The sequence below is a fragment of the Saccopteryx leptura genome, chromosome 2, assembly GCF_036850995.1.
Source record: "Saccopteryx leptura isolate mSacLep1 chromosome 2, mSacLep1_pri_phased_curated, whole genome shotgun sequence".
NCBI lineage: Eukaryota > Metazoa > Chordata > Mammalia > Chiroptera > Emballonuridae > Saccopteryx > Saccopteryx leptura.
The window spans coordinates 164203393-164224808 of NC_089504.1; the positions used below are offsets into that span (position 1 = coordinate 164203393).

At 40.3% G+C, this 21416-nt stretch overlaps 1 protein-coding gene and 1 pseudogene across 5 annotated transcripts in view; both read left to right on the forward strand.

The window, feature by feature from the left end:
* The window catches only part of XPO4 (exportin 4), a 117438-nt gene that overhangs the window by 47754 nt on the left and 48268 nt on the right, over positions 1 to 21416 (forward strand). For 3 of the 5 annotated variants that reach the window (XM_066369188.1, XM_066369191.1, XM_066369187.1), the window contains 3 exons: positions 9504 to 9616; positions 14739 to 14896; positions 15109 to 15307. In XM_066369188.1, the coding sequence (XP_066225285.1) occupies positions 9504 to 9616; positions 14739 to 14896; positions 15109 to 15307 (470 nt within the window). The remainder of the gene's footprint in view (positions 1 to 9503; positions 9617 to 14738; positions 14897 to 15108; positions 15308 to 21416) is intronic. The other 2 variants (XM_066369190.1, XM_066369189.1) reach the window with 1 other exon arrangement.
* On the forward strand, positions 7632 to 8151 carry LOC136393925 (large ribosomal subunit protein uL11-like; annotated as a pseudogene).

The window sequence follows — 21416 nt, forward strand, 5'->3', positions numbered from 1 at the left end:
GATCCCATGCTTGAGCTGGTGATCCTGCACTCAAGCTGGTGACCTTGGGGTTTTGAACCTGGGTCCTCAGCATTCCAGGTAGATGTTTCATCCACTGTGCCACCACTTGATCAGGCTGTCTCATTTATTCCTTCCCCCACATACGTATATGTTCATATATTATATTTAAATGCATTTTTCGTCCTAAAACATTTGAGAGCAGTTGCAATATTATATCTATTTACCTCTGACTACTTCTCTGTAGGTTTTCCTGTGGTCAAGAATTTTGAAATCAGTGGTTCTTGGTTCTTATAGAATGTGTTATAAAACTATGGTATGGTTTTCAAAATCAAGAAATTAAATATTGATGTAATCTTATTGGCTCTACAGCCCATATTCAAGTTTTGTTAAATGTCTCAATAATATCCTTTATAGCTGTTTTCAGTATGTTGTATTTAGTTGTCCTAAGACATCTTTTTTTCTAAGACTACATTTATTAAAGCTGGGGATAGGGAAATAAGGAAGGGTTTAGGATAGAAGAAGTAATAGGAGAGAGCCTAGACAGGGGCTGCTTTGGCTCTGGAAATGTTATAGGAAAGAAATGAGCAGAGCCCTGGCCGGTTGGCTCAGCGGTAGAGCGTCGGCCTAGCGTGCGGAGGACCCGGGTTCGATTCCCGGCCAGGGAACACAGGAGAAGCGCCCATTTGCTTCTCCACCCCTCCGCCGCGCTTTCCTCTCTGTCTCTCTCTTCCCCTCCCGCAGCCAAGGCTCCATTGGAGCAAAGCTGGCCCGGGCGCTGGGGATGGCTCTGTGGCCTCTGCCTCAGGCGCTAGAGTGGCTCTGGTCGCAACATGGCGACGCCCAGGATGGGCAGAGCATCGCCCCCTGGTGGGCAGAGCGTCACCCCTGGTGGGCGTGCTGGGTGGATCCCGGTCGGGCGCATGTGGGAGTCTGTCTGACTGTCTCTCCCTGTTTCCAGCTTCAGAAAAAAAAATTAAAAAAAAAAAAAAAATTAAAAAAAAAAAAAAAAAAAAAAAAAGAAATGAGCAGAGGTTGGGCTACTCTGACTCAACTGGGAAGTCAAAGAAAAGGGGGCCTTGAAGACAGGTGCAGGTAGTTACCGGTAACCCAGAGGGGCTGCCACTGCCCACTGCTCCCCTGGTTGCAACTCCTGTAGGGACCCTTACAGTTCAGGAGATGCATGCCTGTGGCAGGGAAGGAAGAAGGAAAAGGCATGGGCGTGCCCCTGGGAGAGCAAGCACGTCCTAAGACATCTTTGGTCTCGACCAGTTGCTTAACTTTTCTTTGTCTTTCATGAATTTGACATATTTGAAGAGCTTAAGTCAGTTTCTTTTAAAATGTCCCTGGACTGCCTGACTTGTGGTGGTGCAGTGGATAAAGTGTTGACCTGGAATGCTGAGGTCACTGGTTCAAAATCCTGGTCTTGCCTGGTTAAAGCACATACCTGCTCGTTCCCTACTGTCTTTCTCTCTCTCTTTCTCTCTCTCTTTTTTTAAGTGAGAGGAAGGGAGATAGGCTCTCGCATGTGCCCTGACTAGGATCCACCTGGCAACCCTGTGTGGGGCCGATGCTCAAGTGCTGAACTATTTTCAGCACCTGGGGCTGATGCTCAAACTAGTCAAGCCACTGGCTGCAGGAGGGGAAGAGAGAGAGAATGGGGAAGGGGAGAAGCAGATGGTCATTTCTCATGTGTGCCCTTACCGGGGGAGTTGAAGCCAAGATGTCATATGCCAGGCCGACATTATCCACCAAGCCATTGGCCAGGGCTCTCTCTCCTTTTCAAAAATCAGTAAGTAAAATCTTTAAATAAATTTTAAAAATATCATCCTGGCTTAATAATTTGGTTGGTTACAGCGTCATTCTGAAACGTAGAGGTTGCCAGTTTGATCCCTGGTCAAGGCACAGACAGGAACAGATTGATGTTCCTGTCTCTCTCTCCCTCTCTTCCTTCCTTTCTCTAAAATCAATAAAATAACCATTAAAAAAAAATGTCCCTGGACTTGGGTCTGTGTGATGTTTCCTGGTCATTAGGTTTCTCACTTTTAGTAGGAGTATACCACAGTCATGACATTGTGTCCTTCTTGGTACTTTATGTCAGGAGGCACATGGGGAGCTTGTCCCATTCTGGAGTGTCCATGTTGATCACTTGGTTCAGAGGGCATCTGCCAAGTTTTTCATGCCCCCCCCCCCAGCCGGAACCCCTAGCAGCCACTGATCTTGATACAGTTTTCATAGTTCTACCGTTTCTTGTAGTTTGAATCGGACAGTGTGTAGCCTTTCTGATTGGCTTTTTTTCACTTAGTAACATCCATTTACAGGGCTTAATAAGTCATTTCTTTTTTATCACTGAATAATGTTCCTTTGTTTGGGTGACAGTTTACTTATCTAGTTACCTACAGAAGGACATCTTGATTGCTTCTTTCTTTTGGCAATTATGAAGAAACATCCATGTGTAAGTTTTTGTGTGGACATAATTTTTCAGCTCCTTTGGGTCAGTAGATACCAAGAAGCACACTTACTGGTAAGAGCATATTTAGTTTTGTAGGAAACAGCTTATTTTTCCAAAGTGGCTGCATCCTTTTGGGAACCCACCAGCAGTGGACGAGAATGTCGGTTGCCTCACATCCTCCTTCCAGCACTGGGTACTGTCAGTGTTCCGGATTTGAGGCATTCTGATAGGTGTGTAGTGGTATCTTACCTTATTTTATTTTACTTACTCATCTATTTTAAAGGATTAAAAACCAATTTTTAAATTTATTGATTGATTTTTAGAGAGAGAGGAAAGGGGCAAAGAGAGTGAGAGAGAATCGCTGCATCTTGTTTTGATTTGTGTGTCCCTGATGGCACATGGTGAGGAGCATCTTTTCATGTGATTATTTGCATCTTTGTATCTTTGGTGAGGTGTCTGTTAAGGTCTTTGGCCCATTTCTTCATCAGGCTGTTTCCTTTTTCCTATTACTGAATTAGAGAGAGAGAGAAAGAGAGAGGAAGGGAGAGAGAAAGAGAGAGAAGCATCGACCTGCTGCTCCACCCATCTGGGCCGATTAGTTAATTCTCGTGCATGCCCTGACTGGGGATTGAACTGCAACCCTTGTTGTATTGGAAGATGCTCTAACTGGCCAGGGCAGGCTGTTTGTTTTCTTATTGTTGAATTTTAAGAGTTCTTTGTATATTTTAGTTAAGTCTTTTGTCAAAAGTATCTTCTGCAAACATTTCCTCTCAGTCTGTATTCACAGAGCAAAAGATTTTAATTTTAACAAAGTTCAGCTTTTCAGTTTTTTCCTTTCATGGATCATGACTTTTATTTTATTTTTATTTTTTACAGGGACAGAGAGAGAGTCAGAGAGAGGAATAGATAGGGACAGACAGGAACGAAGAGAGATGAGCAACATCAATCATCAGTTTTTTGTTGGGACACCTTAGTTGTTCATTGATTGCTTTCCCATATGTGTCTTGACCACGGGCCTTCAGCAGACCGAGTAACCCCTTGCTCAAGCCAGCGACCTTGAGTCCAAGCTGGTGAGCTTTTTGCTTAAGCCAGATGAGCCCACACTCAAGCTGGCGACCTCGGGGTCTCGAGCCTGGGTCCTCTGCATCCCAGTCCGACACTTATCTACTGCGCCACTGCCTGGTCAGGCATGACTTATTTTTATTTATTTCTTTATTTTTATTTTTTTGACAGAGAGAGGGACAGACAGGAAGGGAGAGAGATGAGAAGTATCAATTCTTTGTTGCAGCACCTTAGTTGTTCATTGATTGCTTTCTCATATGTGCTTTGATTGAGTGACTCCAGTAGAGCGAGTGACCCCTTGCTCAAGCTGGAGACCTTGGGCTCAAGCCAGTGACCATGGTGTTGTATCTATGACCCTGTGCTCAAGCTGGTGAGCCCATGCTCAAGCTGCAGCCTTGGAGTTTTGAACCTGGGTCCTCTGCGTCCCAGTCTGATGCTCTATCCACTGTGCCACCACCTGGTCAGGCAGATCATGCCTTTTATATTAGATCTATAAGTCATTGCCAAACCCTAGGTCACCTAGAAATTTCTCCTGTATTATCTTCTAGGAATATTAAAAGTTTTGTGTTTCACATTTAGGTCTGTGGTTCATTTTGAGTTAACATATGTGAGAGATGTAAGGTTTATGTTTAGATTCACTTTTTTTGCATGTGGATGTCTAGTTGTTCCAGTACTGTTTTATTTAGTTATGTATTATTTAAAAATTTTTTGTTATTTATTGGTTTTAGTGATAGAGGAACGGGAGAGAGAGAGAGAAAGGAACATCAATCTGTTCCTGTCTGTGCCCTAACCAGGGATTGAACTGCTAAGCTCTGCTCTTTGGGATGACGCTACAGCTGACTGAGCTATCTGGTCAGGGCCAGCACCATTTGTTTTAAAGACTGTCATTTCTCCATTATATTATATCTTTGTTCTTTTGTCAAAAATCCTTTGACTGCATTTGTGGGTCTATTTCTGGGCTCTCTATTCTGTTCCACTGAAGCTATTTGTCTGTTCTTTCACCAACACTACACTGTCTTGATTACTATAGCTTTATAGTGAATTTTGAAATCAGGAAGCGTGAGTCTTCCAACTTCATTATTTTTTACGATAATTCTTTTCTGTGTTCTTTGCATTTCCATGTGGCGTTTAGGATCAGGTTTTCTATTTCTGCAAAAAAAAAGGGCAGCTGGTATTGTGCGCAGGAATTGTGCTGAGGTGTAGATCAGATCAGTTTGGGAGTGTTGCCATGTTCCAGTGATAGGTTTCTGATCTATGAGTATGGGGTCTTTCCATTTATTTAGATCTTTAATTTTTTCAACAGTTTTATAATTTTTAGAGTACAAATTTTGGACTACTTTTGTTGAATTTATTCCTGAATATTTTATTCTTTTTAATTCAATGTAAATAGAGTTAATTTTTAATTTTTTTCAGATTATTCATTGCCAATGTATAGAAATAAAAAAATCTTAATATTGATTTTACTGTATAATGCTTGTACTACATAACCTTACTAAACCTGTTTATTAACTGAAATACTCTTTTTAGTGGATATAAATTTTCTTCTATATACATGTTGTCATCAGCAAACTATTTTTTAGAAGGACTATTATATGCAGGTATTATATGTGTAGAAGATGATTTATGAAAGTTACCTCCTCTTTAGGCCTGGGTGATACAAAGTCTGTTGCTCTCGGGTTTTGGTGGATGGTAAAACCACCCCTGCCCAGGGAGCTAATTCCTCAGCTATTGTGCCCTGTCTCACTTCCTTGAAAGAGATTGAGATGAAATTCATCTGCTTTTTATTCTGTTTTAGGTCACTGCTGTCCAGAGAAAGTGTCCTTGTCTTGTGTCCAACCCCTTCTCATCTGTCATCCTCATTTAAAAATGGGCCCTTGAGAGCCTGGGTGTCTGATGCTGACCCCCACTGAAACACTCTTCCACGCTCTTGAGTTAGAACCATGCTCGCAGGCTCTGTCTCTTTCTGCCCTGACGCCTTCGCATATGGGATTTCTGTCTGGGAACCTTCTCCCTTTGTCTAGTCACCTCCTAATTGAGCCCCAGTTGTGGCCCCTGGACCAGGTCAGGCTTCTTGTGCTGTGGCTTGTGATGTGCATGTTACATGTGCTTTACTTCACTGGACTCACTTCTCAGGTATAAATTCTCATTTGTCAGCTGACTGGAGTAACATCTGTTGACCCAGTGGTATGGGGGCTCACAGAGGCACAGATCATGCTTTTTCACTGTATTGTTAATGCCTTGCACAGCATCTAGCATATAGTAATAGATTCTTAACAATCTGTTATTTAATTATTCAGGTTGCAGAGTTTCAGGAGTATTATCTCAGTTCTTGGATATGTGTTTATGCTGCTAATATTGTTTAGTTAGTGGTTCACCTGGTATCCACACCAGGTTTTGGCAATGCTGATCATAAATGACAATATTGTTTTGTAATAAGAATGTTTGGCAGGTATTTTTGGTATGTTGGATTCAGTGATACTTCTATTTTTAGTTGTGTTACACTGCTTTTTATTGGTATTCTATTTTTGTGGATCTGATTTGGTTTTGGTGAAAAAATTTTTTTAACTCGTATCTCTTAGGGAAAGCTAACTTGATCATAAATTAGTAGTGGGATATAGACGCTGTCACCTAGAGTAGGATTTCCAGTAAAGGAGGCTGCATTACTGTTGGAGGTAAGGCTTGGGAAGACAACCTGGTGAGGTCAGCTCTCCTTTATTTCAAAAGACTTCTCATTACTTGGACTAAGTGCCATGTGTGAGACTGGGCTCATGGCATTTGTGTCATGTCAGAAGAGAAGTAGCAGTGTTTGTTGTTAAGAAACACTGGGCTTCTTTGCCTTTGAAACTTTGTTTTTACTAGTGAGGTAGCATAAACAGAGTATGGGAGGATGGACAAATTGCTTATTACTTTTACAAAACGTCCACTGTTGCCACCGTCCTGTCTTATGAAATACTTAACGTAAGGGTAGGCAGTGGAGATTTCGGACTATTCATATTTGCTCCAGAACAATTTGTAGATGTTACATGACTTATTTGTTGTTATTTTTTAAACTGTCAGTCACCAGCACAAATGGTACCCTTATTGGAGGTGTTAGTGAATGAACAAGAAGAACTCATTGCAGATGTAAGAACATATGTATTTCCAAAGATGACTTTCCCTCCTCATGCTAAGAGGCATGTACTATGATAATACGGTTTGTTGTTGGAGACAGACGACTTCATATGACAGAATCCAATCAACAGTTAGTAGCAGGGTGCGTTTAAGCTCAGTCCTTCTGACGTTCCGCTTGGTTGTGAGTGTCTCTGGTCATGCACCTATAGGGCGGGGCTGGTGTCATATTTTATGTGCCTTTGGCTTTTCCGAAGGTGGTGAGCTTCCTAAACGGAAAATTTTAGAGCTAGATAGGCTCGTCATGGCTTGGATTCGGTACAGTGACAGAAAAATCATTGTGCTGTAACTCCTGGTGCTTGAATTTGATGAAAACATCAGAAGGTAAGGTACCATAAGATACTGATGACAAACTTTTAAAAAGACACGATTATTAAAAGACAAAGTAGCTCTATATGGTTGTTTTATTTGTTGAATTTTATTTGGTTACAAATGACTTATTCTGATGCAGTATATAAATTACCTGAGTTCATTGTTCATTTTAGAAAAACTTTGTAAAGCCATAGCCCAAGAAAATTCTTGTTTTAAAATCTGATTTAAATTTTGGTAAATGGTGGCTATTTAATTAGTATCAATCTGTTGTGACTCAAATGTTCTAAAATTTGACAAGTGTATAGTTATATAATAATTAATTACTAAATAATCACTTTATTGCTAGACTTTTCTTTCATTAGTGACAGAGTTGGATTAAAAAACAAAGCCGTAAATGTCTAGGTGTTATGACATGTCATAGTAGTACTAGATATGAAACTTTTGAAAGCTTTGAAAGGAAACTTATTTTACTTGAAACTATTGTTTTTAAAAGAAACTATTGCTTTATTCAAACTTTAAATCACTTAAATATATTGTCTTAAGAATAGAAGTCTTAGTTTTTGGCTTTCAGCTCAGAGGAGGCTAAGTAGCAACTTTCTTTGTCCTGAATCTGGGTCATTCAACACCAGCTACTTCTACCATGATGCTGAAGTTCAGCTTCAGTGTGATCAGAACCATATATCTGAGGTGCACTGGTGGGGAAGTGGTGCCATATCCTCTCTGGCCCCCAAGATGGGCCCCCAGGGTTTGTCTCCAAAAAAAGGTTGGTGATGACATAGCCAAAGCAACTGGTGATTGACAGAGTCTGAAGATGACAGTGAAAGTAACCACTCAGAACAGACAGACCCAGATTGAGATTGTGCCTTGTGCTTCTGCCCTGGTCATCAAAGCCCTCAAAAAACTGCCAAGAGACAGAAAGAAGCAAAAATAAAAAATAAAATAAAATAAAAAACAAGCATTGAGCACAGTGGAAATACCACTTCTGAAGAGATTGTCAACATTGTCCAACATATGCTATGCTAGCTGAACTGATCTTTAGCTAGGGAACTTTCTGGAACCATTAAAGAGAGATCCGCAGGACTATCCAGTGTGTGGGTTGTGACATTGGTGGCCACCATCCTCATGACATCACAGATGACATCGGCACATATGGGAGTTGATGCTTCCTGCTCCTCCCTTTCTAAATTGAATAAATAAAGTCTTTTAAAAATTTTTTAAAAAAGAAAAACTATTAGCATACCAAAAGCAAACCCAGTGTTCGTGGGCTGATTTCCTTTTAAATTCAGCCGGCTTTCTTGGGTTCCAGCAGTCCTTTCCTTTGGCGTTGGACTCTCCCTGCACCTCCACAAGGGGGCAGGGGCGGGAAGGGAAAGTGGAGCTGGGGTGGACCTGGTTTGAGTCTCACTTTTATTCATCCATTGAGTTTTCAGAGTCTGGCAAGCAGGCTCTCTTCTGAAACAATTTGCAGTGCTCCCTTGTTCTTCAGACCAAAGTAACATTAGAGATTCAAAAGGGGGTTAAGCAGTAGTCTTTAAAAGTGGTTTCCAAGGCATTGTAACAGGCTTTAATGTTCTCTGTTAATGATTTGGGCTCTAATGGAAACAGAGCGTTTGAACTTATACCTAAGTGTTGTGAGTTGTGATTTTGGAAAACTGCCATTGCAGTTTCTCATGCAGTGATGAGAATGTAGCCTAGTGGCTGCGTTTCAGCCAGGCATTTGATGAGATGTGGGACGGGCAGGGTTACAGTCTTTAGGGCCCAAAGCTTTCCCAGTACTGAAAACCTTGATCACTATGTCAGTGTCATTGCGTGAGTTTTGCTCTAAACTCTTCTAATATATTACAGCGACTTACAAATAGCAAAAAATAGTTTTCTTTTAGAAGTGTGTCTGATACAGAACATTTGAACACCATACCAATTGGTTTTTAATGTGTGGGATTTTTAAATGAGCATAATAGAGTTACCTGAACCGATTATTTCTTTGTGTGGAATTGGTGTTTGGTTACTCTGATGTGGGGTTTTTCTTCCTCAGTGTGATGGATGTTTGTTCTTGAATCTTTTTTTTTTTTTCTTCAGGCAAATGCTATTTTTTCCAAGTAGACTATGTGAGAGTTGCATTTTATATACCTGATTTCAGCTATTACAAGATATTGGGGGTAAATGATGAGATAAACATGGCAGAAATTGATTTTTCTTTTTTTGTATGTGTTTTGTGTGAGTATTCTTCCTTCTGTTGCCACTGTTAAGATCTCTGATCATCATAGTTTCTGTATTCCTGCAGCATGCCGTATCTTTACAATGACACTGTTATCTTACATTCCTGTAGCATTCTTTTTTTCAGCACTTAATACCTTTTACTCCTAAGCTTCACACATGAATTATGTAGCATATGTGAAGAGGCTTAAACTGTTTCCATTACATTCTTTCTGGATGGCTCCTGTTATATTTAGGGTATATTTATACTTTAGACAAAGTAAGAATGTTATTGTTGTTGACCTTGACACCAGATAACTGGGCAGACATTATATAGCCATGTTTGAATCCTCACAAAATGTGCTGTTAAAGCCAACGGAGTCCTGGCGGGAGACCCTTCTGGACAGCAGAGTCATGGAGCTTTTCTTCACAGTAAGTCATACCTTTCCTCTGCGTTAGCAAAGGCCACAGAGGGACCACTAAGGCAGTGCATGCTTCTGTAGTTTTCTTATGTAAAGCGCACAGATCATTTTTGTCCTCTAAAGCCTATTCTAGTCGACATATCTGCTCAAACAGAAATAACATAGAAATGTTCTTGCTAATTTATAAAAGTGTCATAGAATTATGAAGGGCTTAATTAAGATCCTAGAGCTGAAGTTCTCAAACTTTTTGGTCTCAGGATCCCTTTATACTCTTAAAAATTATTGAAGACTCCAAAGAGCTTTTGTTTGTATGGGTTATAACCATAATATCTGTCATATTAAAAACTCAAACTGAGAACTTTAAAAAATAATTTATTAATCCATTTTAAAATAGCAGTATCAAACCATGACATAACATTTTAATGCATATATAGCTGTATTTTTTAAAACAAAGTTTGGTGAGAAGAGTGGCATTGTACATTTTTGCAGATCTGTCCAATATCAGGTTTAATAGAAGAGAACTGATCTCATACCTGCTTCTGCGTTTAGTCAGTTGCTGTGTTACACACCACATGTGGCCCTGGGGAAGCTCCACTGTGTGCGTGTGAGACAGTGAGTAGGGCAGAGACAAGTATTGTCTTAGTGTTGTAGGAAAACAATTTTCCCTAGAGACAAACTGGCAAGGTCCTGGGAACCTCTGGGTATCCCTGGGTCACATGTTGAAAACTGCTATTCTAGAGTAGTGTTCTTTTATGTATGGATTATCAGTCATGGCTGAAGTTAGGGTTATTGCATAGAATTTATTTTAACTGTAACTTGAAATATTTTTTTATTTGCTTAATATAAAGTAAGTGGTATGTTCCATGTTTGTCCACAACCCTAATATAGTAGCATATGTGTCTGTGTGTGTGTGCACATGCGTGTGTTTTATAGGCTGAGTACTATTATTACAAAGTTAGAGCTGGTGACTAGGGCAAAGGTTTATATAAAGACCAATTAAAAAGAAAAAAAGGTCTTTTGCTTAACCCTTTGAGTAGTGAGTTTTTTTCCATGCTCACTGACCCCTGGGAGTGATTTTTTTTTTCAAAAATGAAATTAGTTCGTTACAGTTTTATTAACTTAAAATCATGTTTGTTTGATAACCAATTTATGAAAACAAAAAGAACATATATTTGCCTTTCTTAATGTTGCCTTACACATTTTTAAAATCTATCATACTCTGGATGGTCAGGAGGCATGAGGATGTACATGAATGTTTGTACTACTCAAAGGGTTAATTCCAGCCATTAATTATAATTTCTTACTTTTTTAGGTTTTAAAATAATTATTCACTGTTATAACTGTGTTCCTCTTTTGATTGAACCATATAAAATATTGTATATATTTAAGAATCTGTAAAACAAATTTATTCATCCATGGATGTATACATTAAGGTGGTTTTCGTGGAAAGGTTCAGACTAAGCATCACCATTTTTATTTTTTTTAAAAAATCAGAAACAATGACTAAAAACACTATCAATATCAAAGAGGTCATTGTAACTAATTTGAAAAATTCTGTTCCCGTCTTCATCTAGCAGAAGTTTTTTGATATGGCTCTAAGTTCAGTTCTTTGTGTTGCTCATTTGGTGGAAAGTGGACCCCACACTAGCAGTGTGTGAAAAGGTGAAAAACTTGCTGGCGGCCCTGGAAATGGTGGCTCCAGACCTGAACAGCTGTCTCTGCAAACCAGACAGCTGCTCCTGTCAGCTGTGAAAGACCACATGCAAATAACTTTCCACTTTGAAAGTTAACCCTTTTTCACTCTTATTTTAACAGCTTGGTGTTTGTAGCCTTTTTCATTTAAGCAGTTTATAAACAATTTAAATTTTATTTGTTAGGAAAGTGACAGCTGCTAATCTTTTAAAAATTTTATTCAGTTTTTGTTGAATTTCTTTTCAATGACATGAATTCATTACCTAGTGAAAGCAGTTTTCCATGAGATCAGTATTTCTGTATTGAGTAGATGAACATAAATCAGGACTTGAAGTATGTTGATTATCTGGATTTAGGAACATTTTAAACCCTAAAGTACTTACTTGCCTCTCCAAAGTTTATAGACTTCTCAATTTTTCTCTTTTCCATAAGGTGTTGAAAAAAATAGTCTCATTAATTCTTCCTCCTACCTTTCAGATTCTTTTTGATATCATTTAGGGTCTCTTCTTTCTCTGCCCCTTGCATAAATAGTGGTATTCCTGTGACAGTTCTCAGCTTTGCTGGGCGCACCCACTTTCCTTGGTTGTCACTTCCCCATGTAGGACCGCAGGCACCGCTTCTGCCCCGGTGACTCCTTGTCTATATTCAGCACAGGCTGCTCCAGAGCCCGGGGCCTTGTAATCCCAGTGTTTACTGGAGTTTTGAATTTGAAAGGCCCACAGACATCTCAGGGCAGCATATTCCATAGAAATTACCCTCTCTCTCACTGGCCCTCTCTGCTCCTGTCTTCACCCTTTTCCTACCTCATGTCTCACTTCTCTGGGTGTTCTGCTAGACTTGACTTTTCCTTATCCCTCTGCTTCTCTCCCACTGGGTAATGAATTCCGTTTTCAATGTGTAGAATGTAGTTCAGAGATGGTAGAACTCCTTTGTAGTGCTGACATTGGGAAAGGGGCATGGATCTATTATGTAAGAGTTGTTACTTTATCGTGGGTTTTATGTGGCTCACTTCAGAGTACAGTGTAGGTAGGCTCTGGGCAGTTTCTTTTTAAAGCTTTTTTAAAAAAAATATTTGATTGATTGATTTGAGGGAGAGACAGAAACATCAACTTGTTCTACCCATACATTCATTGGTTGATTCTTTTTTATTATTATTTTGTTGATGGATTTTAAAGAGAGAGGAAAGGAGAGAGAGAGAGAGAGAGCAGCATTCATTTGTTATTCTACTTAGTTGTGCCTTTTTTGGTTGCTTACTGTATGTGCTATGACAAAATCAAATCCATAACCTTACCATTTTGGATGACACTCTTAACTGACTGAACTAACCAAGCAGGGCCTGGCGAGGGCCTGAGGGCAGTTTCTTATCTTTATTTTATTACATAATAAATGTTAGTTACTTCATTGAAGGTATTCTTGTTTTAATCTGTCACTTCTAGACCAGAAAAAAGTATCCTTTTGGTTGTCTGGGCAGAGAAGCAGCCCTTTCTTGTCGCAGATGGCATTGTCATTGGTAGGCTGTAGCCTGGATACCATGGTTAATGCTGATTAGGTGTGAGGGCATGAGGACAGAAATTTAGTTACAGTTTTCAGACAAGGAACCTCCCAGTGAGTTGTGTTCAGAAATTCATGAATTAGGCAGTGTGGACATAGGAATTTGTATATTATCCTTTAAATTTGCTATATAGAACTTAAACTATAGAATATATTTTGAAAAACATTTGTGTTGTTCTAAACCAGGGAGTGGCAGACATATTCTGTAAAGGTCCTTGGGACTCTGCCGTTGCACCGTGCTGGGCTCTCTGAGGCAGCTGTGCAGCTCGGCTGCTGTAATTGTAGCACAGAAGCAGTGCAGACATTAGCGAGACAGAGCTTATGACCTGCTGTAAAAGTGTGGATATTGTGTAATTTTTACATGTCTTGAAATACTGTTTGATTCCCCCCTGCCCGGCATATAAAAATATAAAAACCACAGCCGTACTAAATGGTTAGGAGGCCAGATTTGGCCGTGGGCGATAGTTTGCCAATGCTGTTCTGGACCAAAGAGGGTAACATATTTTAAACATTTTAGTAGATCAGTTAACTTTGTGACTTTATAAATATTTTAAATTTCATAGAACCTTACGAAGTTCAGGGATTAAAGCGTAATGGAGTCGGTAGGTGAATAAGGATATTTTTTTAGTATCTATTCAGTGTCGCAGCACTATACCAGTGAATACTTAAGAGAAATATTTGGATGTCAACTAATTATTATGAATTGCAGAGTCAAAGTGAACATAACCTGAAATAGAACAAATATTTAAAATTATGTTACATTCAGAAAGCAGAGAGATTTGAATAGAAAAAGAAGGGCTGAAAAAGTGAAATGCTGTGGAAAGTAGAAAATGGTCACAGTAAATATTGTATCATTATCTTAGTTAAGATAATTACCTATAATTTCCTTATTGTGCCTGACCTGCGGTGGCACTGGATAAAGTGTCGATTTGGAATGCTGAGGTCGCCGGTTCAAAACCCCTGGCTTGCCTGGTCAAGGCACATATGGGAGTTGATGCTTCCTGCTCCTCCCTGTTTTTCTTTCTCTTTCTGTCTCTGTTTCCTTCTCTCTCTTTCATTCTCTCTCCCTTCCCCTCTAAAATGAATTAAAAACATAATTTCCTTATTGCTTTTCTTGACTCTTTTAATTAGGTCAGCTCACAGAATTGAGGCATCTTTAAAATCTGAGAATATTAGTAACACTATACAATTAGGGGGCAAGATTTTGGAAGCACTTCCTTCATATGGAACACTGTATTCCAGGTGTTCTACATTGGTATTGCATTATTGAAATGATATTAAAATCCATTAAATATCATTTAAATGCGATTTTTATTTGAAATACTTTAGCATTTATTAATAATGATGTAGGATAAAATGAGATTGAAACAGATTTTAGGCAATGTCAGAGTTATTGAGAGCGTGCTTTATATTGGTTGAATTGAGTGCATGTCTAGGGATTGAGAGGTATATTGGTTTTCTCTGTGTGCAACTGTTTACTTCCACTAAAGCAGCATCTGTATACTCCTGATTGAACTTGTCTGCTAACTTTAGCAAGAAGCTGTAACAAGGCATAGCTAGCATAATACAGATGACTGTCGTTGTTGCTGTTTTTAGAAGCAGTATGTCTGACTGGCATCTGTTTCTCTCTTTGTCATAACATGCTAGAGACAGTTTAATTTTCAAAATGTAGGTAGCCCTCAGTTAAAATTCATTTATATGTTTAAAATCATGGCCTGTGTTGTAAAGTGGACTGAGGGACATTCTCAAGTTTAGTTTAATTCAGGAATTAATTTTCTAGAAATAACCAGCTACTGTGAAGTTTTCTCTTACCTCATTCGGCATGATACACACGTGACCCTTACAAAAGAAGAATTTATTTTTATGGATTAGTGATTCTTTCTAACCAGGTACATCGAAAAATCAGAGAAGACTCAGATATGGCACAAGATTCCTTGCAGTGCCTCGCCCAGTTAGCGTCCCTGCACGGACCCGTCTTCCCCGATGAGGGAGCCCAGGTGGACTATCTGGCACACTTCATTGAGGGCTTACTGAGCACTATCAATGGGTAGGTATACTGGCCCTGGGTCACTGAAAAGGGTTCTTTATGTTTAACAGTGGTGGAAAAAAGAAGGTAGTGACTGTTTTCCCTTTATGTATTTTGAGTTATGTGGGTAATTTGACATTAATACAGAGACCTGCCTTTAAAAATGAATGTGACTAGGTGATGATTTTTGCATGTTTGAAAATGAGTGATTGTAGCTTGTCTTCCACCACCAGTAATGCTTGTTACCTGGCTTGTAGAATTGAAATAGAAGATTCTGAAGCTGTGGGGATCTCCAGTATTATCAGCAACCTGATAACTGTGTTCCCGCGGAATGTCTTAACTGCCATTCCAAGTGAACTTTTTTCGTCCTTTGTGAACTGCCTCACACACCTCACTTGTTCTTTCGGGCGAAGTGCTGCACTGGAGGAAGTGGTAAGTGACCGTTCTTCACAGGAGATCGCCTGTGCCTGTGACATCTCTCCTGACAAGGAGTAATTCAAGTGACTGCTAGCTGTTGTTACAATTACATTTTTGTTTATATTTGCAAGTTATGGGCAGTCTGTGTTGGGAAACAAATTTTTTAAAAAAATTGTGGATTAAAATCACTTTAGTAGATTGAATTTATTGATCTCAGGATTTTAACATAGTGGTAATTTAGTACCTGAATGTAGGAAATGAAATGAAATATTTACATTGAGAATTATGTTGAAAGCCCATTTTAACAATAAAAACTTCTAGGTTTAAATGGTGCTGCTAACTTTGTGATATGGTTGTGATTATGTATAACTCTGTATATTGAGAATTTTTTAAACTTAGACTTATCTGGAAATTATGTAAATATTATTTGGTTCAAATAATTGTAACAGTGCTTATTTTGATTAGACTGTGCTCTTTAATATTTTTGCCACTGTTTAATAGTATATCTTGGTTAAATTTAATTTACATTAAAATTAAGACCAATAACAGTACTACTGACGGTGTTTTTGGTAAAAATTTTCACATGTACATATTTCAAATTATGTATTTAATTTAGAAAACACAAAATAAAATTCGGCAGCACAGCTGCATTGGTCACAGTTGCTGTGAATAACCATGTCAGTCATGGGAATCATTGGTTATTTTTCTACAAAGTAGTTATTAAATTATAGAACTAATTTTTCTCTTTATGAATCAAAGTGTGGGTGTTTCTCAAAGACTGCAAGGGTCAACGAGCGTATGTTGGAATTTTGTGTTGAATCTCAGTTGAGCTCTGTGTAGGGAGCCGGCAGTGTGCTCTGTACCCTCAGATGGTCAGCGCCCTGGAGCTCAGGGGTGGTTGTGTTTGCATGGCTGGGCATCGGTGGTGTGATGAGGAGGGCCAGGTCAAGCAGGTGTTTGTATGTTGGGAAAAATGTAGGTAGTCGGGAAATTGAAGCTTAAAGGCATCATCTGTGAGATTTGAGTTTCTCAGAAGGAAACATTATGTCCCATGGATGGAAATACAGGGAAATTGTGTTTAAGCTTCATTCAGACCCCTTTCAGGTGATCCAATCTGGCCCAGTCAGCTCTCATTGCACAGAGTTTCGTTGTACTGGGTCCCCCTCAGTTTGTGTGTTTTCTAACGTGGCTGGATTCAGCAGCATACCCACCTCATGTTTAGAAACACAGCAACCTTTTGGTTTCTGTTTGTGGGTTAAGAATGTTCCTAAACGTTTTACAGAAGAATTGCTGGAACATATAGAATGTTTTTGGTTTGCAGAGTTTAAGTTTAGTGTTTGTTTATTTTGACCTGAAGACAGGCAACTTGGCAAATAGTGTTTCTGCCAAGGCCTGACACAGCAATACTGGAATACATAAGCCTACACACTCAAGCGTGCTAGTTTTATGAGAACATGTGTTCTAGTTATGATGTTCCTGATAAGTGTCCTTGAAGTAAAGTGTTACTTCTTTTTATTAACCAATTTTTTTAACTGATCTGTTTATGACATTTAAAATGTTTTAAATAATAATTTGTTACCTTTTGAAAAAGGCAGAGGGAAGAGGTTTGTGTAAAGCTTGCATGACTCATAGTAGCCTTGTTGGTGAGGTTGATGGAGTCAGGGGCTGGGGCAGGGAGCACCCAACAGGGTGACCTGCCAGAAGATGACAGAAACCCTCGTCAGTGTCACCGTAGCCTCCCGCCGCTTGCACTGTGTGTTGTATGTGCTGGCCCAGGGTGTGGGTAGGTTCAGTGAACACCGGAGTGCTTGAAGTAAAACAAAGCTTCTGAGACCCAGGACACAGTGTGTTTTTTCCCTGATCCCCCTGGGACGGAGCCGGCACACGATGCACAGTTTTTGAATTAAGTGGAAAATGTGTAAGGGAATGGTCTTTCAAGTGAAAAGAGAAAAATTGAGGGATTATATATTAAAAAACAGCTTTGGGAGTCAGCATGGAACAGAAAGATTGTGAACTTTGGAGGGAGACAGTACATCATGAGCCGAGTAATCAACCTTGGGCAACAGTTACCCATGTGAGCATGTTTCCCTGCTGGTACAGTCAGAACAGTGGCTGCTCATGCTTTACGGAGTGGATTAACTTTATGAATGTGCATCAAAAAAAGTAGACTAAGGATGATAAACTTGAGCACCAGTACTATCTGTACTGTCTTCTTTTCTTCTTTCTTTTTTTCTTTTTTTATTAAGTGAGAGGCAGGGATGAAGGCAGACAGACAGACTCCCTCCTGCATGTGCCCCGACTGGGATCCACTCAGCAAGCCCCCTACTGGCAATGCTCTGCTCATCTGGGGCTTTGCTCTGTTGCTCAGGCAACCGAGCTATTTTTAGCACCTGAGGCAGGCCATGAAACCATTCTCAGTGCCTAGGGCCTACTTGCTCGAACCATTTGAGCCATGGCTGCAGAAGGGGGAGGGAGAGAGAGAGAAGGCGAGGGGTAGGGATGGAGAAGCAGACGGTCACCTCTCCTGTGTGCCCTGACCTGGCAATGAACCCAAGACTTTCATATGCCAGGCTCTGCTGCTGAGCCAACAGGCTAGGACCATAAGGCTAACTCTTACAAACCATTAATTTTAATATTAGTTTTTTTATATAATTTTAATTTTATGAAAAATTTTTAATATTTTTCTTTAATATCAAAGGACTTTCTCTTCCAATAAGAAAATGTTCATCATATACACTTGTTTCACACATAGTTTGTTCCTGTTTAGAAATTCAGGTCACTGATCTTGATTATGTTGCAAGGGAAGAAAAGAGCACCTTAGTGGGTAGAAAAATCCCTGATTCTTTTGTGCACTCAAGAAGCACATCCTTGCTCAGGGGCCTTATCCTATGTATGAAGAGACTGTTTGTGACTGACCTTCACCTTGCAGTAGCCTGAAACTCTGTGCTCAGAAGGGCAAGTCCAGCCTGTAGCCACATTGTACTTGGCTGTTAAAATTTCTTGATATTACTTGAGGCTTCCTGAAGCCAAGGATTTTTTCACTGCCCCCCCCCAGAATCAAATTACTGTCTGTTGCCAGATTGAAAACTTGAGAATGTTTGTAGAGATAAAACTACTGACTTAAAAGTTAAAATCCTAACAAAAAAATTGTTGATACTATTATATCAACTATTTTGTGTAGTGTTTGTTATACAAACACATGCATTTGAATTGATTCAGTGAAATTAGAAGGGACTAGGACTCAAATATGGTACTATGTGTTTTTTTTAATATTTTATTTTTTGATTTTAGAGAGGAGAGAGAAAGAGGGAGAGGAGGGGTGAGGAGTAGAAAGCATCAACTCCCATATGTGCCTTGACCTGGCAAGCCCAGGGTTTTGAACCAGTGACCTCAGCATTCCAGGTCGGCGCTTTATCCACTGCGCCACCACAGGTCAGGCTCTTGGTTTCTTTTGTCAGTAGAGAATTTTAAGTTCAGCCCCAGCAGGTTTATCAGAGAGAAGCCACATAGCATGTTGAGTTAATTGCACATGCAGCCATCATGCTGCTTAAACCCTGTAACCCTGTAGTACAGTGTGTTTACATTTAATTTTAATGTATTTGTAACCCTTTTTTTTTTTTTTCCCTGAAGCTGGAAACCGGGAGAGACAGACAGACTCCCGCATGCGCCCGACCGGGATCCACCCGGCACACCCACCAGGGGGCAACGCTCTGCCCACCACGGGGCGATGCTCTACCCCTCTGGGGCGTCGCTCCATTGCGACCAGAGCCACTCTAGCGCCTGGGGCAGAGGCCAAGGAGCCATCCCCAGCGCCCGGGCCATCCTTGCTCCAATGGAGCCTCACTGCGGGAGGGGAAGAGAGAGACAGAGAGGAAGGAGAGGGGGAGGGGTGGAGAAGCAGATGGGCGCTTCTCCTGTGTGCCCTGGCCGGGAATCGAACCTGGGACTTCTGCACACCAGGCCGATGCTCTACCACTCCCATTTTCTTTTTTTTTAATTAATATTAATGGGGTAACAATAAATCAGGGTACATATGTTCAAAGAAAACAACTCCAGGTTATCTTGTCATTCAATTATGTTGCATACCCATCATCCAAAGTCAAATTATCCTCCGTCACCTTCTATTTGGGTTTTTTTGTGCCCCTCCCCTCCCCCTTCTCCATCCTTCTCCTTCCTTCTCCCTCCCCCCCCAACCACCACACTCTTGTCCATGTCTCTTAGTCTCATTTTTATGTCCCACCTGAGTATGGAAATATGCAGTTCTTAGTTTTTTCTGATTTACTTATTTCATTCCGTATAATGTTATCAAGATCCACCCTTTTTTTTGTAAATGATCCAATGTCATCATTTCTAACCCATTTTCAAGACCAGCAGGACAGCCTGACCAGGTGGTGGCGCAGTGGATAGAGCGTCAGCTTGGGGTGCTGAGGATCCAGGTTCAAAACCCCAAGATCACCAGCTTGAGTGTGGGATAATAGACATAACCCCATGGTCACTGGCTTGAAGCCCAAGGTCGCTGCTTGAGCAAGGGATCACTGGCTTGGCTGCAGCCGCCGCCCCCCCCCCCCCCCCCCCCCCCCCCCCGTCAAGACACATATGCGAAGCAATCAGTGAACAACTAAAGTGCCGCAACTGAGTTGATTCTCCTCATCTCTCTCCCTTCCTGCCTGTATCTGTCCTGTGTGTCTCTGTCTCTTAAAAAAAGACAAAAAAAGACCAGTAAGACAAGGTAATAAAAAGATGCTTGATGAAGTTGTCAGAAGTTCACTGTAGAGAGTAGCGCCCAGTGAGTGAGTGGGTGCATTTAAACTCCAGCACTCCTAATTTAGTGCTGGCGTCTTGAGCTCCAGGGATGGTTACTTTGTGGGAAGGTAATGCGGTGAAAGGAGCACATTGAGGCCAAGTTACAAACTGGGATGTGGGAGCTTAATTGGGGAATAGTTCAGTGATAAGAGAGAGAGCAGCAGCTGACTTTCTGGAATGGTGATATCAGCAAATGCACCTTAGCTCACAAAAGGATGGGAAGTCATGCACACGCCTGCCTAGCAGTCCTGATGACACTGTTGAGAGCAAGACATATCTAGCCATTATGAGCATTCACTCCCTCTGCTCGACAGGTCGAAGAATTATCTGAGATGCATGAGTATTTTTTAAACCTTGAACATTTAAAGTGAACTTCTTTTTAATACTAACAGTAACTTTAGCTCTACTAGGATATTGGAAAGTTGGTTAATTTACTATTGCCGTATTTCCCCATGTATATGACGCACTGGTTTTTGAAAAATTTGGGGTCTAAAAAATGGGTGCATCTTATACACTGGTGGTAGATTTTTTTTTACTTGCATTTCCTGCTTTTTTGTGCTTGTTACTTTTCCCCCCCAAATTTCTGGCCTCCAAATTAAGGTGTATCTTATACATGGGGAAATACAATGCATCTTAACTATAGATTCTTATTAAAGGAAGTCTTTAAGAAATAATTGCAGTGTTTTATTTAATTCTGGTTGGATTGTAGTTTTACCAGCTCTGATATTTTCAATTTGTTGTAGCAGTGCTAGCACAGAACCAGTGTTGACGTTTTTCAGACTTCTGACCTGTGAGAGAGCGCACAGTGGATTTACAATAGGGCTAATTTACTGTCTTAACTATTGTTCCATGTGGTATCCTTTGTATTGTTTATAATGCTAGAATCAGAAGCGTAATCAAGTCTAATGGGCCAGGGGTTCAGAGTGTACGCTATAGTGAGGTGGAGAAAGGGGACTGCCCCTGTACTCAGGTGAGCCAGGGGAGTTCTTGAGATGCCAGCCAAGTGTGTGTGCTACTGGATTAATTCACTTCCATAAATATTTACTGACTACCTTCATGTGCCAGGCATAGTGCTTAACTCGTATGGATTTTTTAGCATTAAAAATTAGGAAATTTGTATGCATTTCCAAAAGGAAGAAAGTGTGTTAATCTAGAATTGTAGCATTTAAAAACATTTTTCTCAATCACAGCTCAAAGTCATGGTGTTTGGCAGGATAGGTTGTTTTTAAGTGATCTATCTATAGGACTCACCCAGCAGCTGCACTGTCTGTCCACTAAATCACTTTCTCCTGCAGTGTCAGAACCCAGGAGTGCTGTCAGT